Source organism: Chlamydotis macqueenii, chromosome 15 (genome assembly GCF_036417535.1).
Source record: "Chlamydotis macqueenii isolate bChlMac1 chromosome 15, bChlMac1.mat, whole genome shotgun sequence".
NCBI classification, from domain to species: domain Eukaryota; kingdom Metazoa; phylum Chordata; class Aves; order Otidiformes; family Otididae; genus Chlamydotis; species Chlamydotis macqueenii.
Window position 1 is genome coordinate 4,525,273 of NC_141570.1, and position 22,983 is coordinate 4,548,255.

General features: G+C 42.4%; 1 protein-coding gene across 1 annotated transcript in view; it reads right to left on the reverse strand.

Annotated features, from left to right (window-relative positions):
• The window catches only part of SDK1 (sidekick cell adhesion molecule 1), a 408,452-nt gene that overhangs the window by 57,116 nt on the left and 328,353 nt on the right, over window positions 1-22,983 (reverse strand). The window contains exons 26-32 of the mRNA XM_086759378.1: window positions 21,860-21,975; window positions 21,394-21,583; window positions 19,285-19,383; window positions 10,565-10,759; window positions 6,391-6,592; window positions 4,312-4,415; window positions 2,484-2,554 (exon numbers count right to left, since the gene is read on the reverse strand). Of these exons, the coding sequence (XP_086615504.1) occupies window positions 2,484-2,554; window positions 4,312-4,415; window positions 6,391-6,592; window positions 10,565-10,759; window positions 19,285-19,383; window positions 21,394-21,583; window positions 21,860-21,975 (977 nt within the window). The remainder of the gene's footprint in view (window positions 1-2,483; window positions 2,555-4,311; window positions 4,416-6,390; window positions 6,593-10,564; window positions 10,760-19,284; window positions 19,384-21,393; window positions 21,584-21,859; window positions 21,976-22,983) is intronic.

A 22,983-nucleotide genomic window follows, 5' to 3' on the forward strand; every position in this document is an offset into this window, starting at 1 on the left:
AGTATATCTGTCATAATCTTATTTTTTTATTTTCCAGTCTTCTTGACTTGCCTCTTTTGTTTTCTCTATTATGCTGAAGTTGGATGATGCCCTTGCAGAGAAGGGCTCCGCAGCACGGCGGTGTCCTTGCCTCCCTCTGTCCTGGCACAATGCAAAGCATGGGGACCGGCTTCTCCATAGGCAGGGTGAAGGGAGGCACTGTCCGGCCAAGATACATCTTGAGGGCATCACCACAAGGGAAGAGAGAGGTTGCAAGAAAACAAAGCCTGTCCGGTATGGAAATAAACTTCACGCAATGAAAAAAAACACCGTGAACATTACATGGATTTGTATCTCAGTTAATTCTTATCTAGAAGGATATCTGACTTGTTGATTGCAAGCATTGTTTTTGTACGCTTTCATGCGATTTTCCATTTTTTCCTTCCTTTATATTTAGGACAGGAAAGCTCAGAAAATAAATGGCTTGAAATCCGTCTTTCTCCTTGCCATGGAAATGATGATTCTTTCCTGAAAAGGGTACTCTGCTGAAAGGTCAGGTCTTCCCCTTCCTATCTGTCTTTCCTGGACAAAACTCTGCTTTTGATGTAATGGATTATTTAGGATTTTGTAGGGAGGCCCGAGGGATGTGTTGAAACAGGTAAAATGATTATGAGTGGCAGCCCCTAGTGTTGCACAGAAGGAAGAGAAATACTTTTGTGCTGTTTAAAAATAAAATAAAAAAAAAAAAGACTAAGATGTAAGTCTGAATAACTGTTATCTCTAAGTCAGAAGCAGAACAGTGCATGATCCTGATTGTTAACTGTACCATCCTCCAGAACATTTGAAATAACCTTGCATTATTGATACAACAGACCTCAATGGAAATTACTTATTTTCTTCCCACTTTAAATTTAAAAATAATGGACTGATTGGATCAAGCAGCTGAAAGCACAGATAGTGCATCTAGAGTTTGTTTTGTGAATTATTAACACAGCTCCAAGTTAAAAATTTAACTTTGCTTGGAAATCCACTTTCCCATTTAGCTTGACCACTGTTTTCCGTTTACATTATTTCTTAGACACTGCTGTGAAACTTCCTCTTAATTGGAGGCTATTGTGGGACTTGAAGATTTTTGTTTATTTGAAAAAATATAGTACGGCTGAATTACCAGGGCCTATTAATATACATGTAGTAACAACATATAATCGCCCACAACTCCCTTGAGATGGCTCCAGCACAACAACCTCATTTCATTTTCATGAAATAAAAAGCATCCAATTACCTAAACAACCACCTATTTCACGTTAACTACACACCAATAATCAGTCAATTGGGAGAATGTTTACTTCCACAGTACATCATGCCTCACGTCCTCCTTGTCTACCATTTCTCCTTCACCATGGGCTTTATTTGTAGGTGGGGCAGTAGATTCACGTATCTCCATAATTCCTTTGGTAAAACTGTTCAACATGTCTTCTATTTGTTCAACATGCTGTAAGCAATGATGTTGCTTAGTATTATGCTACGTGAACTTGGGCCAGCAACCCAGCAGTACAGCCAGGCGTATTTTTAAAGTGCTGCTGCATAGCAGTAAACAGACTCTCATAAATATATTTTTTTCCAAAAATGCAAGGAGCCCCATCTGTACTGTAAAGGCGTATGTACATTTTTCACCATAATGCAATCTGTCCAAAGTTATCCTTATTATATGTGTGGGATATTGTTTCAGGAGTGGGATGGGCAGAGGCTTTCCAGGATAGGTTATGGACAACGTCCAGTACCCCACTGGGTTCCCTCTATTAATGCTCACTCTGCAAAAAGAAGCCTCAGGCACTGGGTCACAAAATGTTCCAGCGTCTCCCAGGAGGCCAGTATTGAAAGATAAAGGCAGGAAGACGAAATGCCTATAGAAAACGCAGACTTGGCATGAATGCTTTCACATCCAACTCAGAGATATTACGGAGAGCTCAAACTTCCTTTCTATTCTCTGAAGAAATTGCAATTTTTAGCACTCAAAGAGCCAAAAGGGCACGTGGAGTTCCTCAAAGGTACAAGCTAGATCTCAGGCACGGCGTACGCTTCTGATTATTTCAGCAGCTGAAGGAGGCAGTACGCGATGCAAACGAAGGTGAGCTTTTGATTACCTGATCCTTACCAGTGCTGCACTCCGTTGAATGTTTCAATGTAAAGATGCACATCTATCGACATCAATAAAAGGATGGGAGAATCTGTACAAGTAATGATCTCTGGCATCGCTACAGAAACTCCTTTACCTCCCAAGCTTTCCCTCTTGGGGCACAGAGTAAAAGCAACTGCCAGACACTTCCATGCATTACTAAAATATATGCCTAGATCAGGAAAATAAGGAAGTAGCTGCAGTCCTTCAACTTTACTGCAATACTTCCAGCTCAGGAAAACATCCCTTGCAATGTACCATTAATGTCAACAAGTCAAAGCAAGGAAAAAATTGTTTGAGAAACATCAACATTTTGTATTTTACCTACCTGCCACTGCACAAGGACAGATGAAGTCGTGTGGGGAGTCACTAACACAGAACTGGGTGGTTCACCTGGAACTAAACAAGAAATAAAGGTAATCAAAGCAGTTATAGCAACAGGGTGGAAAACAGGCAGCTTTTATTCATCAGATTTTCTTTCTTTGATGCTGAAGAAAATCTTCTATCCCAGCTGCTACGTGGCAAGTCTCAAAAGCAATGTGGTGGATGTGAATACCGCAATCCAGGCAAAAGCCAGGCACTTCTCTTACATCCCTTGCTCCACCTGTGGCCTTGGCAACTTGAGCAGGAATCAGAGAAAAGCTGAGGGCATAAACCTGGAGGAAGCTGAAGCGCGCCAGCCGCTCACAAAAAACTGGATACACATTTGAAAAGAACTTAAACCCGCTGCGTGCGTGCTTGGAAGTGTGAGCAAACCGCTCCCAAATTTTCCATGATGTTTTTGCCACAGTTAAGGTGAGCCCACCTTGGTTTTAGGAGTCTATGTCACATAGTCATAGACTACTTCAGTTAGAACAGCTTGATTTACCAGTGGTTAACCCATTTCTGTCCCCATGGTGCGCACACACACACATGATAGCAGGTGAAATACGGAGGAGGGAAGGCTTATCAGGAGCTGACAGCCCTCCGCAGTGCAATGCTCTGGTGGCAGCACCAGGTTTGCTCAGCAGAATAAATGTTCAGTTTGTTAAGGAGGTGAGAAGCTTTCACAGTGTTTTCCCACTGTATTGTGAGGAGGCCAAGCCCAGCTCCAGATTCACTGTAGATAAGTTCAAAGAGAACTGGAAATAAAATTTTAAATTCCGAAACAGTGAGTCAGTGCTGCCTCATTAGTACCAGTTACAGCCTGCACTGATGGGGCAGCTGTCGTTCAGGAAGGTGGAGAGTCAGAATGTCTTTAGGAGGCTGGTAGGCACATTTTTTTGTTAAAAAATATTAGATGGGTTTTTGTTTAACTTAGGATATTCCTGAGTTCTGACCTCTGGTTTTCAGATTTCAAGATCACATTCTTTAAACATTCCTTTGCAAAACTGTTTCCTATTTTTGTATCTCAATGCCATATTTAACTAGTCATTCCTTGCACTGTATTAAATACTGGCTAATTTCTAGCACTATATATATATATATTTTCCAGTATTACCCCATTTCCCAGCCTAAGGGTAAAACTGATGCTTTTCCATACTTTGCAGAGTTCCTTTCTCCATTCAAGACATCAGAGCTACTTCTGCATTCAGGCATTGACTTTATACAATCAAGGAATTAGAAGCTAATCTTTAAGGCTAAAAATAAAAGCCTTGTCAATGTCATTCACAGTTTATTAGCCCTGATCTGCAGGATTAAATGCTCATGTTTCCAGGAGCTTCATACTCTTTCTTACTTATACCTCAGCAATTTTGCCATATTGCAGACTGATGTGGCTTGTGAGTGAAAACAATTGAAGAAACTTCTTCAAATGTATGCATGATTCTACATTTATTTTTAATGACCTCTTGTAAATTATTCAATTTCTGCAAAGATAATGGTTAGTGCAGAGTTTGGAAGCCAATCAAACGGAGTTTAATTCCATTTTGAGACTTCTGAAAGTATGATTCATTATCAGAGGGCACAGCAGGACACTTAAGGCTGCCTGTTATTAATTCAGCCACATCTCATTACTACCTGTATCAATCTCCTCTGAACAAAACTGCATTGGCTGTTAAATTTTCACTCCACCGTCCCAGTGGAAAGCACATTGCAGCGGGTCCAGCAAACCTGGGAGCACTGGGGAGCGCCCATCCCACAGCGATACCCCCAGCATGCCTCTCCTCCTCGCTTACCGTCCTGCAGAGTTGTGATTGCGTCGGTCTCCGCACTGAAGTCGCTGTCTCCGATATCGTTGGTTGCTTTCACTCGCAGTTTGTAAGAGGTGAACGGGTTCAAACTGTGGAATGTAAAAAATAAGGCTGAGGGACAAAATCTCCCTGCATCACCACGGCTTGCCTCAGAACAACTCTCTACAGAGAACCTGGCAACCAAAGTCATTGAGCAGTTTGCCTCTTCTCCACATCGCCTTTTCTTTGCAGCCTCCCTCAGCTTCCTCACGACATGGGGGTGTTTGCACCCCTGCTGCCATCAGCAGCATTTCAGATTTCCACTGGCCTGAGGTTCCTGAAAACACACACGTATTCGCAGCTGAACCAGGCTCCAGAAAACAGCCGTGAAGTTGCAGTTCACAGAGCAGCCTGCGACTGGGGCTTGTTGGAAAGGACAAGATGTGAGCTTTGCCTGAGACTGCCTCAAAACTGGTCCACGGGTCAGCTCATCCTCACCGCGAGGATAGGGATGACAGGTAGAGAGGAGGCAGGTGACGTGCCCAGGGTTGGCCGGAGCGCAGCAGGCACTGGAATTCAGATCACCAGCCTTCCGACTAATCCTCCAAACCATAGGGTTTGATCAGTGCGTTTTATCCCTACTGAATTTCAAATTAATGCTATTACCTGGATTATTTAATAAAGCCAGTAACAAGAGGTTCCCTGCAGCTCTTTTATCTGAGCAGTGTTTTAAGATATGCAAAGAGTGATTTCCAGCTGACATAACGTTTGCAAAGATTCTTCTGTCTTGGCTTGGCAGGGAAAGGTGTGGGGGAGGCTGCCTTCTGAGTCACATGCAGAGGCTGGAAACGTAGAGCTGTACGTTATGGGGGATTTAGCTAATTAATTGGTAGTGTCTAGCCATCAGCTGGCAGATGTAACACTGACTACAAACCCAAGTAAAGGTACTTGTAAGGAATGATTAAGCATCAAGGGATAAAACATTCCGATGGGCAGCACATATGTACTACTCTTCCGGACTTCCACAGGGAAATGCCTTTCGCAAGGAGGAGAAAAAAATCTTTTCAGTAGTTCTACCTTATTAGGACACTAATACTTACCTACAGCAACTTGAATAATTTGAAGCATCTTTCTTGATCTTTTGTTTTCAGTAATGCCAATGTCAAGTCTAAACAACATAGTTGGTTTCCTTGATTTTACAGGTTTTGACTGGAAAGACACTGGGTATAATTCAGAGCGGGTATAACACCTCCAAGGTCAATGAATCAGGTACCTATTTGTACCTATAATGGTAAAATTTTCTTTTTTTTCTGCACAATTAGACAAAAGAATAGCAATGTATCTGTACCTTCTGGCCCATGACCAGTGAGTTGCCCTATACCACAGCCACTGATGTTTTCAACAACAGATCTGAAAAATCTGTATCTGGATGCTTTGAATACTTGATTCTCCAAAAGCTCAAAGCCTTTGAGAAATAATCTGATTTGTACTAGCTGGTCAATAGAGGACATGGACAGCAAAACAAGTACCTTCTCATAGCCATTCAATTGCTTTCGCAGATGTTACAAGGACTTTAATTACAACAGCATCGCTGAGGATATAATGAAGCCTGGATAGCAAAGTTTAAACATTCTGATGCTATCTATAAACTTCAGTATGGAAAATACAGATAAAAATGGTTCCCATTTCATCTGGAACAGCTTGTAGAGAGATAATTGCAATGCAGCATTGAGAGTGGATTTTAACATCAGTCACTACTGAAAGAATTTTTAACTAGTTGTATTTTACAGAGCACTGTGTAGCTACATAGGGTTTAGCCTGAGTAGCATTACCTACCGTGCTGAGCTTTCAGGAAGGGCTTCAAAAAGATGCATTGCAATCCAACTTTAATTAGATTTATTGCATGACCTTCAGCAAATCTTTCAACTGCTGTTCATAACACCACCTCTAAAATGGGAGCAGCGACCTCACTTAACCTCTCTCCCCCTAAAAGACCGTGAAGCTGAGTGATGCTTCCTTCGGCTTCCTAACTGTTGGAGGTGGAAAGTGTGGGAATTTCTATGCTAACCTGGGATCATATGGTACCTTTCAATAACACAGGATCTTGCCTCGTGGCTGATGGAAGAGGAATAGGTTTGCCAGTCTCCGTTTGGCAGTTCTCGCACTTGTACTGTAAAATATCGTATTGGTGAAGATCCGTCACTTCCAGGGACCCACTTCAACAGCAGACTCCGTGACGACACGTCACTCTGGGGCGTCATCAGCTGTCTGGGAGGTGCTGGCCGATCTGCAATTAAAATAACATAAAATGTGACAGCCTGATTGGATTTTCATAGTGGTAATGCCACACGAGATTGAACTTTGGGATTTGCCACATGAGGTATACAAGCCATCCCATTTCTTAACCTTCTGCTGTAAAGAAGGGCAGTAAAACCGGGTCTTATCTCCCTGCATAAAAGGTCACCATTGAATATACACTTTCCTAGCAACAGACCTCAAAGCTTGGGGGGTCTCAGGCTGGCAGGTGAAGGAAGAATCACTAGGACCAGCAGCCAAGCAAACCTTGAATGAAACTCAGCTGTGCTTCCAGTTGCAATTGCTCTTTTGAGAGAAGCTGCCTGTAAATTCATTCACTTTTTAACCTGTGCTTACTTCTTGGTGCCATGGGACTACATTCTCTCTGCGCTACACAGCATCCGCTTCCACCAGGAAGGGATGAGCTGGAACAGGCTGGTTCTGTAGCAGGGTTCAAGCGCACGACTTACAGTTGATACTGAATTCCCGCACCAGCTCTCTCTGGCAGGCAACCAGGAGCCATCAGCAGCTCCTGGTACTCAAGCTGGGGCTGGAGTACCTGCTGCAGTTTGCTTCCAGGCCTCCCTGATCCTTCCCTTCATACCCACTCACCTTGAACCTGCAAAGTCAAACCAGCCAGTGGCAAGGCTGGGGGAGATCTCTCCAGAGTAATCAACTGTACGCCTTTTAGACGAGGCAGGGAACGGTAATGCAGGTGTAAGCATGCCAGTCCCCAACTGTTTCAGTATAGATCTCCTCTCCCATCACTGTGTCTCCACACTCCATTGATTTCAATAGAGAAACTCTATAGAGTGAGGAATAATTGTTTAATTGTTTATCATGAAGATTATTGATTGTGATTAAAATGTGTGGCATGTAATAAAGCAGAAATTGATTGGAGACACCACAGCAACTCGCTTTTGAGAAGCAATTCGATTCAACTTCATCAGCACTTGTTTCCATAAACACACCTCTGCGTGCCTGCTTCCTCGCAGCTCTGCATGGCGAGCACTCCATTTCCCTGCCATCCTGTAAAACCATTTCCTCGATGTTTTGGGATTTCTCTACAGTGTGCTCTTGCTGACATCAGTGCCCAAAGATTTGTAAGCTATCAAGCTGTAGGAAGCCCTCGGTGCCAGGAGCCTGCGAGCCGGAGTGCAATGCAAAAGGTCAATGCCTTACACTGACGGGCTGAGACAGGTATTCAGGGTTATTTTATCAGAGGAAGCAAGTGGCGTGCGGGGATTTGATACTCTCTGCTGATGATCTTTAACCAGTCAGCAGTTTTGGGCAGGTCAGATCTTGCAGTCAGTCTTACATGATTGAGTTGCCTTCTGCTGCTAACGGGAGATCTTAAAATCTCCTGTGTTGCAAGATACACGTCCTGACTGTTGGTACAAAACCACTAGCACAAAGAGTTTATTTGTGGGAGTTTAGCCACAAGCGAATGCTGAGGTGAATGTTTGTGGAGGAATGAAAGGCCAGGCCATATGACTCAGTGGACTCCTTTTAATTTCTTGCTACATTTACGTCTTTTGACTCAGTTCTGCCCTGATTGCTGGTGTTAAGTATTCTGAAGGGTATCATACCACTGTGCAGATTCCAAGCATTACAGAAGAGCCTCTGCAGAATACAGCTACAATACAACTTGGGATCTGTAAATCACAGGTGGCATTGTAAAATGTAAAGATTTATATTGTGATTATCCAACAGACTTAGAAGGACAAGAGTGACCAGTTTTGCTAATTTTCAAGGGAATTTTTGTGCCTGCCTGCCTGCCTTAGTATCAAGGACTACAAGGTTGTTAAATGCATTAAATACTTCTCCACTCTAGAATACTTATTGTCATGCATACCAGTTTTAGGTTTCTTTGTTTATTTACTTGTTAGCAGAATAGCTGCCCTGGATAGATTTCTTTATCATCTCCTCATATCAATCTTGCTGATGGGAGATTACACATTTTTCTCTCTACACGTTACATACGGGATCACTTCAGTTAACTCTCAGTGCCTTGGGACTCGGTTCAAGAGCACGCACAGAGACACAGTAGAGTCATCCATCAAAAAAAGAAAGGGTTCGTTTTATACTACGACTTGCCTATTCAAGATAACCCTAAAGCATTGATAGCAACGAGGGATCAGTGTTCCCGCAGCGGAGCTGGGAGTTCTGCCTTGAGCTATTGTGTAGCCAGCAACAGCTTGTGCACCAGCTGGGAAATCTGAGCACATTTTATTGAAAAGGAGAGGCTCCCAGCTTTGAGTATTCACTTTATCGGGCATGGTGGGTTTTTTTTTTTTTTTTTTGAAACTTCCACAGGTTGGACTTTAAACTTCCACTTTGACAGCAATCAGACAGGAGTGGAAGAAAACTTGAGCTGATAAATCTCTTTGATGGACAGTATCTTTAGCAGAGGCACTTGAAGTTTCCTAATACAGTGCTAGAGGTGCTGTCCCTGAGGACTGCACTGTTATACACTAGGAAGACTGCACATGACCTGGAAAGCTGTGCCAGCGAGAATTTTAATACCAACCAGACAGGCCAGAAGTAGTGGAAATGCATCCCACAGGTCCTTGCTGCTGGTGGTTGAACATCTGGCAAACGTTCTCTCTTCTTAAAGGTGTTGTAGAAAAATAAGAAGAGAGACATTGTGGGCAAATAACAGGGGAAATCCTTACTCTTGCACCAAATGATTTGCAAGGTGTAGAAAGGACTTGAAACAAGAGATTGCTTAGCGGGTACATGTTAAGAACTAAAAGTAAATAGAATGGGTTGTGTTACAGTGCAACAGCAGGCAGTCAAGCACGTGCAAAAGTGCTAACAATAGCTGAAATATGTCTGTGGAGGTTCTGCCCTAGTTACCTGCTGGAGTGTGCTTCTCTCTGAACTGTGATTTTTATAAACACTTCTAATTTCTGAGGGAGAAGTTTTCTTAAAAATTGATATCCAGACGGCACAATGGGCCAGAGTGGCACATGGCACAAAATCCAGTGATGCACAAGGGTGATGCTGGTTAAGTTACCCTGGCTAGTTTTGACTGTGCCACCCCAAGAGATCAGATATCTGCTTTGCAGTGGAACATGGCATACGGTACAAGGTCAGAGGAAAACCTACACTCCTGTTCTCTACCAATGTATTCTCTTTTAGCTCTGAATTTAAAAAAAAAAAAATCATGTACAAGTAGAAAACACAACTTTTCTAACTGGCAGCTCTAGAGGTCTGTTCTAAAACTGGAGAATCAAGCAGTTACTTGACCCAAAGGATAAGAAACAAGCAAGGGTGCAGAGCAGATTCTGTAAACCTTACATGTCTGTCACATTTTTGTATGTTTGGTATCTTAGCATCTGGTTTCATTTATACACATGCAACTCCTGCTTTCTTCAGGTAGGTTCCCTACAGAATAGAATTTGATTGGAGAATCAGAATGCGAATAACCATTTTATGGCTGATGCAAGAAGCAGAAAAATTCTGGGCAATCCAGATGCAAACACTCTGCTCAAGTGCTGGGCAGTGAAAGGCCAGAGTAATTACTAACACATTAGGTCAGGCCTGAGGTACAATGGAGAAGTCGTGGAGAAATGCTGCAACATCACTGCCTCTCATTTTGTGCTCCTTAATCAATATAATTCATCCATCACTTACTTTCTTAAGATTGCAATCTTTCTAGAAAATGAGAGAGCTGAAAAAAAAGATCTGACTGCAAAAGGAGGCTGCATATGGCCAATATAGCAGCTGATGGAAAAATCAATCTCCAACAGCCCGGCAGGTTAGAAGAACTGTGTCTCATAAAAGTCTGTCTTGCTCACCAGGTTTCTCAAATCATGATGTTGCTATGGTTTGGGGCAAGTTTATGGGGTGAGAGGAGGAGGTGTGCAGGCTGTAGCCTGTTATTAAAATTCCCCTAAGTGCAGCACAGGCTCCAAGGCATGTAACAGAAAGTACCTCAACCTGTGGCTGCAAGCATTACCTCTTTTTTCTGTTGTGATCACTGTGGCTTCCAGAGGCTCCCCCCAGCCCTGCCTGGTCTTGGCAGATGTCCGAAAGATGTACGCTGACTCAGGGGTGAGATCTGTAGCAGTAAACTGCCTGACTGTTGAGCCAACCTCCACCGTCGTGAACTTGTTGGGGCTGCTGCTGGCCAGACGGTAGGCAATCTGATACCCTGAAATCACAGCATCCGCAAGAGAGAGAACAAGCGTTAGGATTTTTTTTTCTAGCAGGGACAAAAGAGCACCAAACCTATTAGTTTACCATAATTACTTGTTTATCTGAGACCAGAAAAAAGCAATTTTCTTTCTCTAGTGCTATAAAACTCTGCTGTATGGCAGCCCTCGCCCAGTCAGGCGCTGTATCTTCTGAGGGAAATCACACGGAGCAGCGCACACAAGGGTTTACTCAAGATTATCTGCCATGAAACTTATTTCACTTTTCATCCTTTATTCCAACCTGATACAAAACCAGTTTAATCTTTCCCAAGCATAATGGTACCTTTTTGGAAAGGCAAAGGAACAAACAGAGTCTGTGCAATTAATGTCACCTTGTTAAGTCGGTTCAAGACAACACACTCTGTTTCAGCTTTCCACCCAAGCACACACGTGTACGCACGCACGCCCACTTGCGGATTTGCCCTCTCACAGTTTCAACATTGGCTCCAACTAAAGGTTCTTCAGCCACAGAGCAGCTGAATTGCCCAAACTGCAGCCTTCCTAAAGGCTGCTCCTGCTTTTTGCACTTGCCTTTTTCTCAGCTCTCCCGCTCCCCTGTAACTGTACAGCGAGTGGCAGAACTGTCAATAGAAGCATCCTCCCTCTGTCACTCAACATCGCTGCCTGCCCACAGCCCAAGGAAGAAGCCTGCAAGCTGTGAGGTCCTGCCTCAACCACGCGGCACTTAATAATCAATTTGGTGGATGCCTGTAAGTGATAACCCCCATTCCAACCTGCCTGACAATTAGGAGTTCGCAGTTTAGCCTGTATTATTAATGATCCAACTGCGAAAGGAGGGCTTCCAGAGCTCTCATGCACCACTAGCAACAACTGTCCCCCAAAGAGGATCTGCCAAATGTTCAAATCCATTCTGTACACCCAGCAATTGAATCAGGCTCTCGCTTCTGGAGCTCGACGGTAACTTTCAGTCCAGCTGCCAACTTCCAAAATCAGTTAATACCAAAACTAGTGTGGGGCTTTATTGCCCGAGCTGAATACAGTTGTATGATTAAACGCTTCATGGAGTTACGCAGGGCAGAGGGCAGCCAACAAATTCAAATCCAACCAGCTGAAAACAAAGCAGTCATGACATGATTGTGCCAACCCTCTGCTCATCTTCTGAATGATAAAAGGGTCTGCAGCACCTGAGACCATCTCTTTCTCTTGGAATTAATATCCCAGCTCGAGTTGAATTCCCACCGCATTTTGGCTGTAACAAGAACAAGGGAGCCAAACCTGGCGTGCTTCAATCGTGAAGGTCAGTGCATGAAATCCGCGGTTTTTATCTTACCTGTGACTATTAGACAAAAATCAGTGACACTTACTTCCCACTGTGAATACGCAACAATTGCCGCACGCCCACTCACAGAAAAGGCACAAACAGTTCCTGCACTCTCTTGAATGAATGCCACACTCGTGCGTGGTGCACGCTGTCACAAACAGTGGAATTTAACTGGGATACAGATGGTGTTAATTTTGGTGTGCTGACTCTCACACTGCTGTTGATGATGCACCAGCATTTCCTTGTCCTTTTTTCTTGAGCAGCTGCTAGGGGATGTGGGGCAACAGCCATAGCAGCCTCACATGGGACAAATTTGATTGCACCAACATCTCAAGAGGGTCTTGGCTTTTCCAAGCACCTGTGACTCCAGGCTGAGCTCCCACAGGCTGTGGTTACAAACAGGTTTGGGTCCAGAGCCGATTCCCTCAAGCACCTCAACGTGCTCTGGGGTGCCCTCCCACTCCGTGGCAGTTGGTGTCTCAGGCACGTTCCTACAGCAGCATTTTCACTGCTGGGTGGATAGCATTAAACTAGTAGATAAAACGTAGCCTGATTTTTCAGAGCTCCTGAGCATGCTGAGATCCCAGCAAAATCTTAGAGTGTTACACTTTGAAATTTTCATTTTTCCACCTGAAAACTACCTCCTTTTATCCACGGCACCAGCTCTTCCGTTACTGGTCCAATATATTTCACCAAAGTATTTCTGTATCTTCAGTACTAGAGTATTTTGATCTTTTTTAAAGTCCACAGAAAGACAGATAGCAGTGGGGAGAGGGAACTGATATACTACAATCTTTTTTTGTTTATACAGATGTGAAGAACATGGGAGTGAAAACCCCAGAGCAGGATCTCAATAAGGGGGGAAAACAGGCAAAGAAAAACACTGGGGAAATTTTTACAGGAGCAGAAAAGATGAAGGAAGAAGCAACAAAGATGGGTAAAGAAGGCTGATAAAGGGACATGAGACATAAAGAATAAGACCTGGAGGGAAACAGGGAATATTAAAAGAATAGAAAAGTTGATTTATCTAGTTATTAAAAGATAAGTCTGATAGCTGGGATACATCCTTGTTGAGCAATTTCCTCTCTTTTCCAAACCTTTGTAAAATAGAAAATGCAGTTAAAATGTAAGGAGGGAATAGAAAGATAACTATTTACTGCTAAATGGCGGTACTCGTGCTGGAAAGCCAATTACAGGCACGCTCAGATTAGGCAAAGGAACAAATACGTATCTAGGCCATTGTAATAACTTACAGAAGAGTGGATCCTTGGCTAGTGCAAAAACTAATTTAGCCATGAGAAAGAAGAAATCACTTGTCACAGCCTGTCTCTCTGACAGGCTCCGCAAACTCCCTTTCAATGCCTCCCTATGAAAAATAGTATCAGCCTTCACTGTCCTCTCCTACATCTGCCGTGCGGGCTGACAGTCTGGGTAGATATCTGTTTTCCTGGATATCTCAGGCAGAGTTTACACAACCAGAGCTGTCACCTTTACATATTTCCTCAGAAACTCAACACTTCCCTCCATCTGATCGAAAGGTACCTATGCAACCTCTGCGCCCAAACTCAGCTCGCTCTTATTGCTACCTACAAACCACAGGAGAGATACCCAGTATCTTAATTTTGATCCCCTACATCACCTTCTCCCATCAGATAGTTTGGGACAGCTAGACTACATGCTGGCATAAAAAGCATCGCTTTCCTTTTTTTCCTGAGTGACACAGTATTTAAACCACAGCTTGGATAATAATTAGGGCTAACACAAGATCAAAAAGATAAAATTATTAAGTTGATGAATTTCAACAACAAGGGATGGGAGAAGACAGGAAATGTTAAGTGAAATCAAACAAGGCAAATCAATAGAGGTAAATGGAAAGTGTTCAAAGAGAAATTAATGTATGCTCCAGGGCTGTAAGAGGCAATAACCGCAATTGCTGCAGCGGAGGAATAAGGAAGCTTCCTTCCCTTACTAGATTATGACAAGATGATGTTACAGATATCTTAGATAATAAAAAATAAAAGCAAGAGTTATGAATGAAAGTAAAATCTTTAAAAGGTGTTCAGAGCAAACTTTTGGGAAAGGAATATCTTACAAAATATGAAGTATTTGGATAGTCAAGCAGATGACTTCTTATTGTTTTTCTTAATTTTTCTTATTTTTCCCCATATAGTATTAGATCCCAAATCTCTTCTGCTATTGGAAGTTCTGCTGTTCACTAGGCCAAAACAGCATTTAAAAAGCCATGAAAGATCAACTGCTCTTCAGGAGTTTATTTATTCATTGAAACTACGCTTATTTTTGCATTAGCATCTTTTACAGTATTTTTTTTTTTGCAGAACTGCAAGCAGTTTCAGGAGCCACGCTTTCTGAACTCAATAAATGGCAACACTCTGAACTGCCTGTTAAATGTCAGGTCATTGTAACACCACCAGTGGATTCCCCAAAGCGAACAGGCAGGAAGATGACAGCACCCCGTGAATATAAAAAAGCTTTCAAGCTCATCACCATACAAAGCCCTTCAGAGCCGCCAGCACCCGTTCACGCAGGCCATGGTGCAGTGGAGATACAAACACTTATTAATTTGTCACAGAACTTCGGAAAAGCCAAATGATTTTGGGAGGTTACGGTCTGCATCGTGCAGCAGCACTCCAGTTTGTTGATTTTACTGCTTATCTGTTTAAGGGCCAGTGGGTGTGCAAATGCAGCCTCGGATCAAAATATGAATTTGCAAACATGGATTACATCCTATTTTGGTTCTAATTCTCAGCAGAGTTCTTACAGTCTTTTGCAATGAGCTTCAGGTAAATGCTAAATGCAAGGCTGCTCAGCCTGGAGAAGAGGAGGCTCTGGGGATACCTTACAGTGGCCTTCCAGTACCTAAAGGGGGCCTACAAGAAAGACAGGGAGAAACCCTTCAGTAGGGCCTGTTGTGACAGGACAAGGGGTAATGGTTTCAAAATAGAGGGAGGTAGATTTAGATCAGATATCAGGAAAAAAAAATTTACGAGGGTGGTGGTGCACTGGCACAGGTTGCCCAGAGAGGTGGTGGATGCTCCATCCCTGGAAACATCCAAGGCCAGGTTGGATGGGACTATGAGCAACCTGATCTGGTTGGAGATGTCCCTGCTTCTTGCAGGGGGCTTGGACTGGATGGGCTTTAAAGGTCCCTTCCAACCCAAACCAAATGATTCTATGATACCATGAGGAATACTAACCAGGGCCTCGAAGGATGCTGGCTGAGCTCCAGTTTTAAGGGGAAGCTCATAGCTAGAAGTGCACGTATGCACATTAATCCATCCATTTTTCTTTAGTAGTATTTGAAGAAACTATGTTGGGTGCTAGCTGAACTGAGCTCAGAAAAGAAGACAGCGAAGCCTCAGATGGTTAGCATAACATTCCCAGAAGGAGAAATGGAAATATCTAGCAGTCTTCCACAGTAAAATATTTAAACAAACAAACAAGTAGTTTTCCCTCTTGGTGCCCGCCAGTATTTCATCCTGTTAAACTCTCTCTGAAATGCTAGAACATGTTTTGATATAGATTACAAAAATGTTAGCTGCAAAGGTGCTTGTATACTCAGAGGACAAAGCTAGCAGAGCAGGAACATTAGTTCAAAGGCTCTCAATAGAAGTTGCTCTTGTAAAGCAAGTATTTTTTCTTTCCAGCTCCACTAGTGAATAGAAGGGCACCATGCAAAATTACATTAACTTATTTTTTCCAAACAGTTCTACTTGAGTGCACTTGATCATGGTGGTTACGAATGTGTTTTGAAAATTCATTACAGTAATGAGATTTAAAAGGTGTACAGGAAAAAAGAAACCCAAAACATCTCATGAACTTTGAGTCTTTTCTTAGAATGCTACACATTTTTTTTAATCTATTTTTGAAGCACTCCTCACTGCTTAGGAAAGATCACAGAAGTACCCAGTGTGAGCAATTTTTACTTTTTCCTCTTTGACATTGGCAGCTAACTACTTCCTCCATGAACCTCAATGTTTCTACTATAAAAAAAAAAATAAAGGAGTGAGAACTGTTGAATAAAGACAACGGACTTCAAAGAGGTGGACTGGGGCAATTGGCAGGTAACGTCCCCCTGGAAGGAATTCTAAGGGAAAAAAAGAATTCAGGTTAGCTGATAGTTTTAAAAGAGACCAAAAAAAAGGTACAACTATCACAATGCAGACAAAAGATGTTAAGAAGCCAATATGTTTGCATTCAAAGCTCACTAATGACCTGGAAAATCAAAACAGAATTGGACAAAAGTTGAAACAGGACACATGTCTAAGGGAGTGTATAAATAGACAGGACAAGCATCTAGGGACAAAACCAGAATGGCTGAAGTGCAATGTGAGTTATAACTTAAAGGGCATCAAAGGCAATGAGAAAGATTTTATAAATACAGTAGAAAGCTGAGAGACAGAAGGAGGACAGGCCAACTACTGTGAAGAAAAGATGTGCACAAGACAGGTGAGACAGAAAAAGAACGGAAGGCTGATACCCCCATTGCTTCATTTTCACACACAGAAAAAGTTGACGCTGACTAGATACTTAACACAAATTAAAACTGACAACAATATAAGTAGGGATGTAGGCTAGAATAGCGAACAGGTTAACAAATATTTAGTTAAGCTAGATGTAATCAAGTCAGAAAGGACGGATGAAATTTGCCCTGCAGTGCTTACATAACTAGCTGGAGCCATCTCCAAATAATTACTGATTATCTTCAAGAACTTGTGGAGGACAGGTGACATTCCAGAATATTACAGAAGGGTAAATAGAGTACCCTAGCTTTTAAAATGGAGAAAGAAAAATCAGAGGAATTACAGACAAATCAAGCTAAAGTTCAACACCGAGAAAGATCCCAGGAAAAAAAATATGAGTCGATACATAAGCATCCACAAGGATAATAAAGTGCCAAGTAGTAGCCAATATGTATTTGTCTGGAGCAAATAATAAATATCAGATAATCCATTGCCCATTTTGACAGTGTAATCGGCCAGATGGGAAGAGTAGATACCATTCACATTGACTTAAAGTAAGGCTTTAATACGGTTGCACACAGCTCCGTCAAAAGCAAACAAGAAAAACAGAATCTAAGAAAAATACTACGCTTGAACACTTGAAAAGAAGTCAAAATGTTGTTATCAGTAGTTTGCTAACAAACTGGAAGGACATATTAAGTAAGGTCTCACAAGATCGCATGAATGAGCCTGGTTCTGTTCAATATGTTCATTAATGACCTGGCTGATGGAATTGCAAGTCTACTTGCAAACTCCAAAACAGAAACCACATTGTGAGTGGCTGCGAGCCTTTTAGAGGAGAAGAGTGTAATTTAAAGTGATCTTGATAATGAGGAAAGATGGCCTGTAATCAATAAGATGAAATTCAATAAAGGCATCGGGAAATTACCACACTTGCAAAGAAAAAGCTTAATGTACATATAAAAGAGGGACTGACTGACCTGGAAGTGTACTGCAGAAGAAGGGTAGGAACTAATAGTGGGTCATAAACCTACTTAGTTACACCATCAGTGCTGCAAATAAGTCAAGTCAGGACAGTATCAATTATCCCGGGATGTGTCACTGGGAATGCACTATGCAAGACATCAGAGAATAGTCTACATGCTAACAATGCCAAGCGTTCTTCACAGGACACCCTTCCCCTTTCCTTCCACCCCTGCATTTGTGTGATTTTACCATCAAGGTAATGAGTAAGCATCAACTGAGAAGGGGATGCATCGCACAAAGCACTGTGCAAAGACAAAACAAAAGACAGTTCCCTCTCCACCGAGCTTGCTGCTGCAGCAACAAGGCTGTCGGAGTGCGGCAATGTGAGACACTGGAACACAGTCAGGAGAGCAAAATCTCTTTTTGTACTTTCTCACCATTTCTGTCAAATGATTTTTCTTTTTTTTTTTCCTCCTTAACCACATCCTGTGATTCAAATCCCAGTCTCTACTGAGAGCAAGTTCTAGTACACACAGTTCCTTAAAAAAAAGCAACAAATCAAATCCACAAGAAACCTGGAAGCCAAGCTTCCTTGAGTTGCAGAGAAACCCTGCGTGGATCTGTCTCTGGCAGGTAACCGCTGCCAAGCTTCACGCAGACTCCTTCTCGTGCTCAGAAAATTCCTGCAGCGGCTGCCTTCGGATGATTTCCCTGCATCTTCAGGTGTCAGGATCACTTTGGGAATCTACACAGCTAAGCAAACACTTTGAGTTTTTGACTCAAGATTTAAACACAGTGCAAGACCAGTCCTTTATTTAAAGGGATGCCATCAACGCAGAAGCATTTGAAGTAGGCACCTTCCACCCAACAGTGAAGGCCTTAGGAAATATTGCTGAAGGACTACAGGCAAGCCTGAGCAGTGGCAGTAAAATTAGAAGCAGAAAGGCCTGGCAGACTGAGAATTAAATAAAAACCAAAAGCTTTTGCTTCTGTTTTCAGAATTGAGAGATAAATCTTTACTCACCATCTAGAACTACCGTAAAATGTGTTTAACATCAGCAAAGAGCACAAAATTGCTGGGTAACTATTAGCTACTGTAAATTTAGAGGCAAGAATGGATTCTTACATTGTAGAAGTCTTCATGTTTTAAGTACAAGTAGTGGCTGGTGTACATATTTGCAAAGGCAACCCAAGATTTACAAGAGCAGGAAGGTAAGAAGGTTTTTCATGAATTCCTGTCGTGCCTTGCTGCCTCTATTTCCCTTCATGAAAATCCAAATATGAATTAACTCCTTGCAACCTGTCAGACAGTATTATTCAAAGGAAGCAATAAAATGGAAGCACACACAAAAATGAAACATTTGGCATGCCCAGTAACAGCAAGTCAGGGGAAAGAGGGGAAAATCCAGCTCTCCCCTGCTGCCAGTCTCCAGGAATGTTGCCTAATTCCTTGGGTTGCCTACAAACCCAAGTGCAGCTGGGAAGAGAGATGAAAATTCAAATGCACTGCTATGAATGACATGTAATTCTGGCTCAGGAAAACACACACCATGGAGCCGGGCAGACTTTTCCTCGTCACCACAGGGTACCACATCTCTCAGCTGACATCAATGTATTTTATTTTCTTCAGCCACGGGTTTGCTTACATGTGGTTTCTAATCCAATGTGCAAGGGGAAGGAAAATCCAACAGCCAGAACTCGCCCTGGTCTCCAGCCCTCTCCTCCCAGCCCTTGGTTTGCTGCTGCCTCTTACCCAGAATAATTCCGTTGGGCTCCTCTGGCGGCTGCCAAACAATCCGTACGGATGTCAGCCTCACCTCGGGGAACACCAGCCTCACGGGCGGCCCAGGGGCTGGAAAGACAGACAGAGATCGCGCTAGCAAGCATTGCATGTCAGAGGAATTACAAGTTCTGTGCTCACCTTGCACAGAAGGCAGCCCAAGCCGTATCTCACCAATAATAAGCAGATGGTTAGGAGCACTTGTGTACATACATAATATAAATTTATTCTGAGGAATCTTGTCCATCGCCAAATGCCTCCAGTACCCACGGACACCAAATACGGCACAGAACCAGCGTATCCTACAGCGTTTTGCCCCACCTGTGAAATGCATTTAGCGGGATGCTCTGACCTCTGGAAGTCATCTCCCAGCAGCATAGTGAGGAGCCCCAGCACCGCTAGGTAACGGATTATACCCTGTGAACAAGCCACTGGGATGCCTTTACAGTCATGTGTCAGCTTAATCGGCTTCATACCTGTTGGAATTGAATAATATCACCCCTCTGTCTCAACAGCACCAGCTTTGAACTGCCTTCTGATTTTACATGTGCATTTTAAACGCTCGGGTCTGAGCAGGAGAACCTGGGGCTGGTGAGATGCACATTAACACGGGCGGCTGGTGGCTGCATTGACCATCTCAGGTTCACAAGGTGAGGAGATGCTAATTCATACATTAGCATGTGCAAAATTTCCCCTTCAGCACAAATTCCACCTGCATTACCCCTGATGATACTTTTAATTAAGTTGAGCCCAGAGGAGACACAACAGATTTATGTCGGGGTATGGAGATGGAAGAACAATTTGTATCATTTGCCAACACACACTTAAGGAGGGAGCTGCTGTAATGGGGTTGCCTAAAACAAACAGTTTTAAATATTTCTCATTATAGTCCGATATGTACATTTCAGTGAGCGCTTTTTCTCTCCCTGCAGAGTTCTGCTAACTGTAATTTCTCTCTGTTTCTTTTTTTTTTTGCTTAGAAAAGCTAAGTCCCCACAAAGGCAATGTGCTGAGAAAATGGTTAAAAAGATGTCAGGGAGCTGCTGTCCCTGTTCCCATCCCCATTCCCGTCCCTGCATGCTATTACTCCTTCCCTGCACTCCATAGAAAATATATTGTTAAGCCAGAAGTCTGAATGTGTTTTCAGCCCAACCAAATTACCTTAATGAAGTTGCTTGTAGAAACCAATATTTATTCCATTACTACTAAAAAGATTTTGATGAAAAAACAGAGAGGGTTTTAATATTCATCTTCACTAGGAATAATAAACAGAAGCCTCTCACACTGACATTAACCTTCATTTAATACTGAGGAGATAATGAAACTAAAAGAAACTTTGGCATTTGCAAAGCCAAAAAGATTTTAAGAGTTGAATTAAATTTCTGTAAAACCCCACCAGAATGATGCTCCCACCACACCAATGTGTTCAGAGAGCACCAGGACGAGGGCTCACCCCGGTCCTTCAACCCATCAAACCACACTCGGGAGTCCCCGAGTTCATAGGAAGCACTGGAGGCAGTTGCAAAAGCAAGCTGGTATGATCATCTTCCAGGGTCAATGCCTTATTCTTTTGGGAAAAACTGAGAATGGATTACTGAAGTTGCAAATTCTGTATCTCTCCTTCAGTCCAATCTGGCCCAGATTTGTTTATCGCTTTCAATTGCAATACTCTACTTTTTTTTTTTTTTTTTTTAAGCGCATGACTGAATTTCAATAGGAATTTATAATTGGACTCTAAAAATGGTCTTCAATAGAAATTGTCTGTACCGAGCTTCAGAGTACAATTTTATAAGTTTTTTTCCTCTTCATCAGCTGCAGAGAAAGAAGAAATGGGGCACTCTGTTTTTCTTTGGGTTTGCCAAATCCTCAGCCCCTGACCAATGGAATAGCGCTGGGTTACAGTAGGGAGGCATCCGGTCCTTTAGGTTCAAAGTTGCAAAAAAAAAATCCCCCAAACCCAACAAAATCCAAAGAACAAATAGCCTTAGTTTGGGCTGTTGTCTACGCTTGTATCACTACAAGAAAGCAGTGTTAAAAGGTTGCATCAAATAAGATACTTATTTTGGTAATCTGTAAACTTACCATCATCCTTGGTTCTTTCTATAACTGCCGGAGAGCTGGGGACTCCATCTCCGATACGAGTGAATGCCAACACCTGGATCTCATAGCGCACGTATTTCCGCAAGCCAGACAGCAGGAAAGACTGAGTGTGGTTACCTCTTACTATTTGGCTCTTTGGTTCAGCGTCTAAATCTTTTGCTTTGAAGAGTATCTACAGAAGAAATGTATATGAAATACAGAAATAAAAAGATTGGTACATGAGGACTGAAAAAAGGAGTATGCATTTTAGATTCCTCCTTTTTACAAGATATAAAAGGAGATCATATTCACTGGTCACCCCTTTAGAAAACAGCACACTCCCTATATCTTCTCCAGCTGATTTATGAATAATATAAATATCCCACAGGTGTCTAATAAATAACAAGTGCAAAAACATAGCCAGGTAATGCATTCAAAATTAACTGGGCATGAAACTCCAGTTGCGTACCTTGTAACCCAGGATGAGACCATTCTGCTCGGACTCGGGGACTGCGGTCCATGTCAGAAGGATCTGGGTTGAACTCACAGCTTCAGCAGAGACATTCTCAGGAGGAGCAGAGGGAACTGGAATGACACAGCACAGGCAAAACCAGAAATTGGTAAGACTTGCTAAATCATTTTGTTCCATTCTCCCTACCTGCTTGGGATTGTTCCATGATCCCATAGCAGAGTATTCAAATCCAAAAGGACTGCAGTAGGTTTCTAGACAATCCCTTCTTCTCTTGTATTCATTTTGCATCTTCTTCATATTTCAGCCTCCTTCACAATTTCTTGCCAGTTCATCTCAGAAATCAAACTAATTGTAAAGAGCTAAACATTTAATACTAATCAGTGTCTACAGACAGACAGTAAATACAGACAGATACAAATAAATTTCAGGTTCTCTGTATTTTCACAGTAATTAGAATCAAGTTTAAACTACTGGACTCCTACAGAAGTCTATCTCCTAGTATTTCTTTCCCACACATTTTATTTCCCTATGCCAAAAGCTAGAAATCTTCCCGAATGGGAGTTTATCTTACGGTACGATCTGTTCTAACAAGAAGTTTTATGTCACCTATATTATCTGAAAGGAAATTATAGCATCTTGTCTAGCGTTAGCAATAATTCCAACCACTGGATTGCACTCCCGGTTCAGTAAGAAGTTCTTTAACCTCTAAGCCTTTTGATTATGTGATAGTGCTCAACATTTGCAACACATCAATTACAGACGGATACATTAACACAAGGTGTATTTTCAGGGACTGATATGGTGTAAATGAAAGATATGCCTACTTCATTTATGTTACAAAATTGGCTCTTATGAAACGAGAAACATCATTAGAACTGATGGCACAGGAACACTGTAATTTTCTCTGACTCAAGAGCAAACTTGCATTTTCTCATGCCATTAAAACTCTAACCACTGCAGAACCCCCGCACAACTGCGAGCTTTTGTAGGCAAGCTTAATAGCATGCCACGCTACGCATGCAGAATTTAAGGCTATTTTTAAGAGTTTACATTTTATGCTGCCCTTTTGCATGTTTTTTTTTCCTGTACCATTTCCGAGATCTGAAGGGTACAATCTTTTC